Source organism: Myotis nattereri, assembly GCF_964212035.1.
Source record: "Myotis nattereri genome assembly, chromosome: 5".
NCBI classification, from domain to species: domain Eukaryota; kingdom Metazoa; phylum Chordata; class Mammalia; order Chiroptera; family Vespertilionidae; genus Myotis; species Myotis nattereri.
The window spans coordinates 92,617,032-92,627,894 of NC_138080.1; the positions used below are offsets into that span (position 1 = coordinate 92,617,032).

Consider the following 10,863-nt stretch of genomic DNA (forward strand, 5'->3'; position numbering starts at 1 on the left):
CCTACGGTGCATCTATTCTAACCCAACCTCCAGGCCTTATCCCGACTTCCGCTTCTTCCGAGAGGAGGGACCACCCAAGCCCCTGGGGGTCTCTCTTCCCCTCCCTTTCTCTCTCCGCGCGGAGCGAGCCAGGCCCAGTCTCTACAGAGGGGTCTCCGCCCCCTCAAGCACCCTACTACCTTGCAAGACTCGCCATCAGACCCCCATCATCTCCTCTGCACGTCTTCCCATGGATCTCCGAGTTTGTCCTGTCTTTCCCGCCATGACTGGCTTTCCGTCCTCTTTCACCCAACCTGCCTCCCACCGGTCTGTCTGCGGGTCCTCTGGCCCCGATCCTTCCGTTTTAGCGAGTCGGTCCCCCTCAAGACCGTACCTCCATCCCCCATAGGTCCCCCTCATAGGCCCCTCCCCGTGCCCCTCTGCGCCCCCGCCCACGTCCGTACTTCTGCCCGTCCCCTAATGTGATCCTCAGTTCCTGCAGTCCGGCCTTCCGCCCAGGCGGTCCCCGGTCGCCACCTCCCCCAGGGCCAGGACACTCGGCGGCCCCGATCCCCTCTCTCATCCTGGGAACTCTTCCCTCTTCCACTTTCTCTACTTTGAACCCATCCCAGCAGAGTCCAGGAAGTAGCCAGGCGCCGGGGACTGGCGGCTATGCGGACCAACGGGGAGCGCCAGCGGCGGCGGAGGCCCCGCCCAGAGATCAAATGCCGCCAATGGCCGGGTGGAGGCGGGACTTCCGCTGTCCCGGGGAGGGCGGGGGGAGCGAACTGTTGTGGTGCGGAGCGTTGGGCGGGCGGCGGCCGGGCGGCCCAGGGGCTGCCGCGGGACTCGGGGAGCAGCCGAGCGGCTGCAGGGGTGGGGCGGGCCGGACGTGCTGCGGGGCCCGGGCACCGCGGGTTCGAGGCCGGGCCCCGCGCGGGGAGGCCGCGCCACCCCGAGGGAGCTGCCCGGCGGCGAGTTTGCTCCGCAGCCGAAAGAAGGCGGGAGCCGGCGGGGGCCCGAGAAACCGTCTGGACACCCGGGCCCGGAGCCCCCGGGGAGCTGCCCCTCCCTGGGACGCCCTCCCGGACGCCCCCGCCGAAGGGTAACGGCGCTGGGCTCCCGGCCGGAGGAGCCTCCAGGTGACCCCCGGCGGGGCCCTGCGAGCTCGGGAGCCAACCCCGGGGCCTGGAGCCGGGGAGGAAGGGGCTTTGCGGAGGCGCGGGGCCGGGGGCCGAAGGAGCCGGGACGCGGCGGAGCGGGGCCGAGCCTCCCGGGCGCGCGGCGGGGCAGCGCCTGCTCTGGAGACAGACTCCGAGACCCTCGGGCGCGGGGGCCTCCGTGACCGCCCCGCGGGCAGCGCGGCCGCGGAGCGGCCTCCAGGGGCGCCCACCCCCGGGAGCCGGCCCGGGACGGGGAGATGAACGGCTTCAGCACCGAGGAGGACAGCCGCGAAGGGCCCCCCGCCGCCCCCGCCGCCGCCCCGGGCTACGGCCAGAGCTGCTGCCTCATCGAGGACGGCGAGCGCTGCGTCCGGCCGGCGGGCAACGCCTCCTTCAGCAAGAGGGTCCAGAAGAGCATCTCGCAGAAGAAACTCAAGCTGGACATCGACAAGAGCGTGAGTCCCCCGGCCCCGGCCGGGCCCCCGCGCCCGCTCGCTCCCGGCGGCTGCCCCCGAACTGCGGGCGGGACTCCGGGGCCCTCCCCGTCCTGGGCCTCGCCGCCCTTGGTCCGCAGACGCGGAGCTGGACTCGGGATTTCAAAGGCTGCCTCGGCGCCGACCTGCTCTCCCTGGGATTCTGCCCAAATGCGGGAGGTTGGGCGGGGGGCTCCGACCGCCCTTCCTCCCGGGGAAGATGGACAAGTTTTTAGCTCGTTTTCTTGGTTTCGATGGCGGAGCCGGGAGAGGAAGGCTCAGTGCGTTGGCCCATGGAGGAGCAAGTGCTGGGGAAGTGGTGATGAAGGCACCGGCTCTTCTCCAACTTCTCAGCGCCCTGTTATTCCTGCGGAAAAGGCGAGGTGGCAGCTGCTTCCCCGTCTGCCGCGGCCTCGGCTTCTGCAGAGGGTCAGGGAGCTACTGCTTCGCAGGCAGCTGTAGGGAAACGGGGTTTTCTAACGTGTGGCAGGAATCCGGCCAAGCCCGGGGCTTCCGAGGTGGCCTTTGCAGTCCAAGGGACTGGAAGCAGGGCAATCCATCTTCTTAGGGGTGACTTCTTTAGGAAAGCCGAGTAGGGGTGTGTGTGTGTGTGTTTGCCTTGACTAGAAACGCCCTGTGTTTTGTGTCTTAACTATAGGAAAACTTTTCCTGTGTGATTTCGCCTCCCCTAGTGAACAGTTCTGAAGACGTGCCTATAGTCAACCAATTAGAAACTTTCAGTTTGACATCTGTTGCTGCAGCCTCTTGGTTAGGAGTTGGAAATGAGCAAAGGGGGTATTTAATATTCAGGTAGAACCTCCTAACGTCCCTTTTCTTTTAGGACCAGAATTTGTCCATTGTGGAGGGAAATCAGAGGTGGCTTGTTAACCTGAAAGGACTCCCACTTTTCCACTTCTGATTTTACAGTGGAAACTGAGGCCCAGAGATAGGCAGTGCCAGTGCCAAAGTCACTCAGCACCTAATAGGCCAGTTAATTTCTTAACCCCATTATCTGATTTACTTCCAAGCCCCATGCTTAATTAAGTCTGATAAATTAAAAAAAAAAAATTGGCCCCGTTCTTTCTTCCAGGCTCTTCCCTCCCACCCTCAATTTTTAAAAAGTTAATTATAATACACCTACAATTCTTGAATGGAAAGATGTTATTTTAAAATGGTCGGGGTGGATTAATGGCTTTATTATTACAAACCTCTATCAATGAATAAGTGAATGAATGAACGAGAGCAAACAGCTGACTAGATACTAAGGTGGTCTGGATTAGGGCACATGTTGAAGTGAAATGCTTAATTCTAAGCAATGAACTCAGCCTCTTGAAAACACTGCCTACCTTCTGTGTAGTTCGTTGGGAGCCTTCACTTGAGCAGCTTATGATAATAATATTTTCCAATCCTTAAGAAGAAGAATTTTCCAGTTCTTTCAAACCTTTGGAAGCTGTCACGTCTGAATGAATGTGCTGCTGCGATTGGGGCTCCGTGTACCCAGTGACCCCACTGGAAAAGCCTGTGCTGGGCCATGCTGAGTGATTCTCACACACTGTCCCGAAGAGAAGCAGCCTACGCCTGGCACTGCACTTCCCAAAAGGCAATGCTTCTGAAGGAGTAGGGTTTCGAGGTGGAATCGCTCACGATTCGTTTCAAGGTGGTATAGAGTCATTATTTCTGAAAGGGATTCTATTTCATTCTCACAGGCTTGGGCAGGAATTCAATTCTAAGGAACTGCTGTGTTACAGGAATGTTTAGCTGTTGTAGAAAATGAAATAGGAAAAATAAACAGTAGAGCCCTTGCTACCACCCTTCTTTCTCCACCCACCCCCAAAGGCCACTGAGCTCTGAAGTTTCTGAAAACCAGTATGTACTTGAAAGTGGTTAAGTAGAAATAATGACTATTTATCTTTGAAAGAGTGTAGCAAGGAGCTTTTTTAAAGAATAGCACCAAAAATCCAACTTGGGCTTAACTCATTTTATGTAGACATTGGCAGTGTTCTGTGATTTATTAAGATACTAGAGGCCTGGTGCACTACATTCGTGCACTGGGGGGCGAGGAGTCCTCTCAGTCCAGCCTGTGCTCTCTCACAGTCCTTAGCGCTGCTGCAGCCCGCCACCGCAGCTGCACTCGCCAGCCGTGAGCGGCTTCTGGCGGCTTCTGGCGGCTTCTGGCTGAGTGGTGCTCCCCCTGTGAGAGCGCACTGACCACTAGGGGGCAGCTCCTGTGTTGAGCGTCTGCCCCCTGGTGGTCAGTGCTTGTCATAGCGACCAGTCCTTCCCCTATTTGGTCAATTTGCATATTAGGGTTTTATTATATGGGATAACATGCTTTTAAACAGTCCTCTAAATTGACATATTCTGGCTTTTTTTTTTTTCTGGAGAAAAGTGGAAGTATAAAGAAATTGTTGGAGTAGGAAAGAAACATGTGCCAGGGTCAAAAGGCCTGAGTGGCCTTGGCCAGGTCATTTCCCTACTCTGGGTGGCTTCAGTTTATCCCTCTAAAGGTCGAACGACCCTTTCACAGGGGTTGCCTAAGACCATCCTGCATATCAGATATTTACATTGATTCATAACAGTAGCGACATTACAGTAATGAAGTAGCAACAAAAATAATTTTATGGTTGGGTCACAACATGAGGAACTGTATTTAAAGGGCCAGAAGGTTGAGAACCACTGCTCTAGAAAGTGAGATTGGGACCAGCGAAGTTGCACTGGTGATTGCTAAGTTTTCCTCCGTCTAGTATTCCATTATTCTATTATCTTGACCTGAAATCTCCCAGCCACAACTCTAGGAAATCACCTCTTCTGCCTTGTACAAGGTTTGTCTCTGTGAATTTAAGGAGCAATTCAGTCTCTTAGAGTTTACATGTGGAACTGGCTAACATGAGGCCAGCTTCCTAGCAGGGAAGTAGAGTATGCTGAGAGTTGCTCTCTTCCCTGATAATGTCCAGTGGTATATAAATCAAGTAGATTCTTAGGGAGAGTGAGACGTTGCTGTGTCTGAAAGACCTTTGACAGAGTTGAATCTGGCAAAGCTGTCCTGATTTGTAACCATATGTAAATGGTGACTTTTACTGGCCTAAACTGCTTTTAGATGCAAGGGATGCTTATGTTGATGGGACAGCTTTTATTGAGTACCTACTATCTGCAAGACACCATCATAGCATTAAAAAACGACTTGTGACTCACTAATCCAACCACATGAAAGTGGTAATTCATTGGAATAAAAAGCAGTTTTTGTTATCTTCTCCATGAAAAGGCCTGAATTAATTGATGCTGGTTTCCTATCAGCTTACTCTTTAAGAATTTAAGGAATAAACTGAAATTCAGAAGCCTCTCGAGAACATCTGTGCAGCATCTGTTTCAGTGTCAACAGCCCCAAGTCATTTCCACAGGCATTCGGTTTTTGTTAGGTTTTTGAATGTTTCCCCCAGTCAACCTGGTACCAACATTCTTAAATAAAAGCATATTCTTCACATCTCAGCTGTTGTGCCGCCTTCACTTATTATTCTGCCTCCAGTCTGTACTAGAAAGTCAGCAGCAGGGGGCAGCTTCTTCTGTGTGGTTCCACCTTGTGAGAACGTCTGCCTCTCTCTCCACTTCTCTTTGTGGAGCAGCTGTGAGGTAATGCAATAATTAGAAGCGGATGCTCAGAAATAAAGTATTTCAGAGAGTTGTCATCCTATTATCAATGTCAAAATAGTGTGTCCCATATCCCATTACCATAGTTCCTCTCCTGCTCTTTTTTTTTTTTTTTAAGTTCACAACTCCTACAGGTCTGAAAATGTCATATCACTCCCAGCTTCAAAAACCTTGGAGGACTCTGTCTCATCTGAAGGAAAGTCAAAGCTGTTCTGATGTGCATCCCACCCCCCAATTTCTCCCTACATGGGCAGTGACCTCCGCCTAACACTTTCTAATCTGGGGCTCCTTCACTCACACCTCTGTCATCTTCACCTGAAGCTCTAAGTCTTGGCTCTTTGCATCTGGAATGCTTCCTGTCTAGCTGTAAATCCTCCCTTACAGTAGGGGACCTCCCCCTAATGATCTCTGCTGTGGGGTCTCTCTCCTTGCTGAATGTGGACCACAGGTTTTCAGGGAGGACTTGGTTTATAATACACCCCAATGTGATGGGAGTATTCTCTTTGTGGGTGTCTTGTTCTGCAGCTCAGTAGGAAACGTCTGAAAATATGGCCTGCTCCTTGTTCTTCCTCCTCCCTCTCCAGTCCCTGGAAAAGGAGAAAAGCCCATTAAATTGACAGATGCTTTTTCCATGGAATTGGCAACTCTGACTTTTATTTGCTTCCCATCAGGTAAGGCACCTGTATATCTGCGATTTCCACAAAAATTTCATCCAAAGTGTACGAAATAAAAGGAAGAGGAAGACAAGTGACGATGGTGGAGATTCTCCTGAGCACGACACGGACATTCCTGAGGTAACGGTCAAAAACATCGGCTTGAGAAAGCTGGAAGGACGGGTTCTAATCTGGTCCTTACCTCTGGCCTGGTCTGCTTTTTTGTGCTAAAAAGTCATTTTAGTCCCTTTGTTTTGCTGTGGTTTATTTGAAAAGTGAATCACAGAATCAGAGTAATACTGAATCTGAGAGCTGAACGCTTAGAAATTGACTGGTCTGACTGCCCCATCATTTTACAAACAGGCACAGGACCTGAGGTCACACGGACAGTTTGGGGGCTCCAGTCTAGTGCCCTTTTCAGTAGCCACATAGCCTTTTTGTAAGAAAACCCTGGCAAATGATTAAATCCAACCACAGTGTCAAATTTTTTCAAACTTTGTTTTTGTCTTAAAGTTGGAGACTGAGTTTGTATGGTTTGGGGGAAGTCACTTCCCCTGTTTTCTAGGCTGCAAAATGAAGGCATAAGCTGTCAGTTTATCCCAGCTCTGATTTTCTGTCACTCTCCAATTCCTGGTCCAGGCTTGCTCCCAAGGATCATTCCAAAGTCATTATACTGGACCAGAGTTCTCAACCCTGGCACTATTGACATTTGGGGCCAGGTAATTCTTGTTGTAGGGGCTGTCCTGTGAATTGTAGGATGATCCCTGTATTCTACCCACTGGATGCCAGTCACACCACTCCCTGAGTCATGATGATAAAAAAAATGTCTCCAGACATTGCCCAATGTTCTCGGGGTAAAGGTGGGGGACAGAATTGCCCCATGTTGAGAACCACTGCACTAGATGATGAGACCTAGGCTTCTCAAACCAGAGGCCGCCTTTCCTTCAGAGTGCCAGTGTCCATTAAACAAAGCTACAGGAAGGAATATCGGATTCCTTTTCTACTTAAATTGTTTTCACTTAAGACTCAGCAAAGAAGAACTGTTTATAGTGTACATTGAATATTTGACGCATGAATATTTCATAAGGCAATGGCCTTTTAGCACTCAGTGGAAATGACTGTAGGAATAGAAAGAGTAGGCGGGCTTTTATCTGCAGATGAGGAAACCTTTGAAAATATAGCCCTTTTCCTCTGCCCCTCCCTATGCCCCTTTTTTAATATTGGTTTAATGTATCTTCCAATTGCCTCTAGCATTATTAAATTTTATAAAGAAATGGATGTATTCAATTTCTAAATGCTTTTCACAAAATAAGAAAAAGGTTTGAGGAATGTTTTGAAAAGAATGAAGGACTTTGGTCCCTCATATTGATCATTCATTTTGTTTTTAAGTGCTCTCCACCTGCCTGAAGCAAGAACATCTCTTTTAGAGGCAGGTAAAGGCAGCCCAACTTTCTGGGCCTTCAATGTTTCATGACTGTGCAGCTTTCCTCTCTTCTGTGTTAGGAGAAAAAGGGGGGGTCCTTTCCCCTTTGTTATCCAGTCATCTGCAGAGACCCTGACCCTAACCTGCTGATTTGTACACTCGCCACAGTAGCTTTTGAGCTTTCTCTGGAGGGTTGTTAAGGATTCTAATACCTGAAGGCTGAGCCTAGGAAATCACTATTTGAGAATAACAGTACTTCCCACTGTTCTTCACGCTTCTCTATCCAGTCTGCTGCCAAACTCTGGCCTGTCTTCCTTCAGGATGTGTGTCTGGTTTGACCTTTGCTCGTGCCTGGTTTCCCCCTCTAGCATCACCACCCCTCCAAAGCTCTGCTTCATCATCTCACTTCTGGATCGTTGCTACAGCATCTCCCTCTGCCTGTCCCCGCCCATCAAACCACCTCTAGATCCATCTTCCTGGAACATCACCTGGCACGCTACCACCCAGTTTCACTCTTTAACCCCATCAGGATTGCCCATGACCCCCTAGCCCATCTATTCATTTCCTGGCTTTCTGTGCTCATGATCTTCTCACTCATTCCCTACTCTTGCTCAGTTCCTCACTGCCTTTCTAAACCCTGCTCTCCTTAGTTAAGCTTCACTGCTTCCATCAGCCTTTTGGAACCAGCCTTCCCCAGCCAGAACTCGTTCCACTGTTATTTTTGTCCTCCCAGCTAGTCATTAGTCCTCAGTGGACCATTTCTAAGACTTCTTTGTAGTCATATCCACCCCACCCCTAGTGTAGTGCTAGGCACATAGTGGGCTCTCAGTGAGTCATGGCTGCTCAGGTGATGCATAATGTGTTTCTCCTCTTCTCTCCAGGTTGATCTGTTCCAGCTACAGGTGAACACTCTACGACGTTATAAACGACACTACAAATTGCAGACCAGACCAGGCTTCAATAAGGCCCAGTTAGCAGAAGTAGGTAGACAAAATTGCACTCTCCGAAGAGAGAGCCATTGTGCCTCTGATGGTGACCTTGATTCTCCCTGCTCTGTTTGCCTGTGGATCATAATCCCCTCCATAGCTCTGGAAGCAGCTTTCTAGTCCATCTTTTGCACAATTTAGAATCCCACAGCTTAAAACTTAGAAAGGCTCTGATTTTCATAAAAGAAAATCAAGAGAGAGGAAAGGACTTGCTTAAACTCACAGCAAATTGGTGTGATTCCAGAATTGAGCCTGGAACATCAGGACTCCTGATTCTAAGCCCTGAGTGTTCTTTTGTTTGTTTGTTTGCTTGCTTGAATCTTGTTTTCCAAGATTCTTTATAGATATGGTCCTTCCTGCATATCAGATGTGTCAGATTAATCATCTCAGAACCTTCACTCATGTCCTATAGGATCTATTTTTCTTCTTTTTGTTTTTTTCCTTGATTTCTTCTACTCTGATGTTGGTAATGGAAATATTTATTACAAGAATGAAGCCCAAGAAAGGTTTCTCCTGCCCTGAGTTAACGTAGTTTGGATGGTGGAAAATGCTCCATTGGCTATTATTTTAATATAATGACAACCTGGCTTGATACTTCTGTCCTGTTGGCACTAGTGTGGGTACTCTCTCATCCCCCTTTTCTGCTTATTGTAGAAAATTTGGAAAATGGAGAACAGAAAAATACAACCCTACTATCCAGAGATAACCACTCTATAGTTCTTTCTCTCTCTTTTTTCTGTCCTAGTCACTCGGTCTATTCAGAGATTCCCTAAAGGCTCACAGCCCCACTGTTTTTGTCTTTCCTTTAGAGGTATCCTGCTGATCCATCATTTTTTCTTTAACTTCTCCTTCAGCAGCATCCAGATAAAACATAGGAGCACACAAGCCTTTCCTACTTTAAGACTGCATTCCCCACTTGCCAGTATCCACCCCTGGTGGAAGAGATAGGATAAGGTGGGGCAAGAGGAGACCTGTTCTCAGGACTTGTAAAATAAAGCGAAGTTTCAGGAATAGAGAGTAAATGGTTCATTTTTCTTCAAATCTGGTGTGTCTTTCAAGATGAATTCTTGGGTCACACACTTACATCTGTTCAGTAGGCTACTCATTTGACATAATTTTTAAAAAGACACTTTTTTGCCAAGTACCAGAGCCTGAGAGGTTATGGTAGCAGCTGGCCAAGCAGAGCAGTCCCGGTCTCTTCATCTGTGGAGGTGACCTTGAGATCATGATGGGCAGCTGGCTGCCACTAAAATAGAAAGACTTGCATCTTGGGAGTATTGAGGATTATAGTCTTGCTTTGGAAGCCTGGAAACCATTCACCTAAACCCCAGGGAAAAAGGGTAGTCTGCATTCTGCAGCTCTGCGGAGTTCTGTAGTGATCTTAACCCCCTCCATAGCTCTGGCAGCAACTTCCTGGTTCCTCTTTTGCACAATTTAGTCTATGGCCCTGATTTATGCATGGTTTTTGGTGTGTTTTTTTTCTTTTCTTTTTTGCCTCCATGTAGACTGTCAGTCGACATTTCAGGAACATACCTGTGAATGAAAAAGAGACCCTTGCCTACTTCATCTACATGGTAAAGAGTAACAAGAGTAGACTGGACCAGAAGTCAGAGGGCAGCAAGCAGCTTGAGTAAGGATGAAGCACATCTTCCAGGAATGAAGTATAATGTTTAATGCACAGGTGATATCTGCTACATTGAAGCCCATAAAGACTTACAAGTTTTATTATAAATAAAAATGTTTGAATGATAAATACTGTAAATCTTTTTGGTCAGGAGGGTTATATTCTCCTGATGCAGCATGTGTATATGAAGACTTTCTTTTAAGGCAACTACTGGGCTGAAACAAACAAGATTATAAAAAGAATGAAAGAAAAATTATGTATTGCAGCATTTAAAACAGCATTAAGTCAGTGCTCCTAGAAATGAGGGATACAAATATTTTGGTAATCACCTTATAATCCCAAACTGCCACGTGTGAAATGTAGTCCCGTAATAGCGGCAGAGTACAGGTGATGGTGGAGGTGCGTGAACAGACGCAAACTGTGCTGGGGACGTGGGTGACCGACCTTGTTGCAGACTTTGATATTTATCAGCAAATCAATTTGACCCTGGTGCCCCTCGCTGGCCCTACACCTCAGGCACAGTAGGCACTCAATCAGTGTCTGTTGGCTAATTGAGCTGTCACTAATAGTGCCAGCTTTGTAACATCTGCTCTGCTCCTCCAGTTAATGAGATCTCTGCCATTTCTGTGGCTTACCACTTAACTTCTAGAGTGGGGAGGAAATCCTGATGAGCCAACAAGAGGTTTCAGCTCAAATTAGTACTTCAGGGAAGTCGCATGTGCCGCACTGTATTTGTGGAGGTTCCGGAAATGCGAATGCAGAGACGCTCGCAGGAGATGCAGCCTTTGGTACACTCCTCTACGCTTCACTCTTGGGGTGAAGTTATGTATTACGACTTAGGCCATTCTCCTGGGCCATAAATGCTCTGGCAAACGGAGATGCTTAGTGGTTTAGGGCTCACTTTCAGAAGTATCCAT

The 10,863-nt window shown here is 48.9% G+C and overlaps 1 protein-coding gene across 1 annotated transcript; it reads left to right on the forward strand.

Moving 5' to 3' along the window:
* The first annotated feature begins 1,263 nt into the window (after positions 1 to 1,263).
* On the forward strand, positions 1,264 to 10,180 carry SAP30L (SAP30 like). Its single transcript, XM_081093501.1, has 4 exons — positions 1,264 to 1,597; positions 5,932 to 6,054; positions 8,218 to 8,316; positions 9,828 to 10,180. Exons 1-4 carry the CDS (start codon positions 1,400 to 1,402, stop codon positions 9,954 to 9,956), a joined length of 549 nt encoding a protein of 182 aa, XP_080949627.1. The 5' UTR covers positions 1,264 to 1,399; the 3' UTR covers positions 9,957 to 10,180.
* The last annotated feature ends 683 nt before the right edge of the window (positions 10,181 to 10,863 follow it).

Excerpts from the sequence above, each read along its gene's own strand:
- SAP30L (XM_081093501.1), top strand. The coding sequence starts at position 1,400 with ATGAACGGCTTCAGCACCGAGGAGGACAGCCGCGAAGGGCCCCCCGCC. Across the intron at positions 6,055-8,217 it reads ACGACACGGACATTCCTGAG|GTTGATCTGTTCCAGCTACA; the intron begins GTAACGGTCAAA and ends TCTTCTCTCCAG. Across the intron at positions 8,317-9,827 it reads ATAAGGCCCAGTTAGCAGAA|ACTGTCAGTCGACATTTCAG; the intron begins GTAGGTAGACAA and ends GCCTCCATGTAG.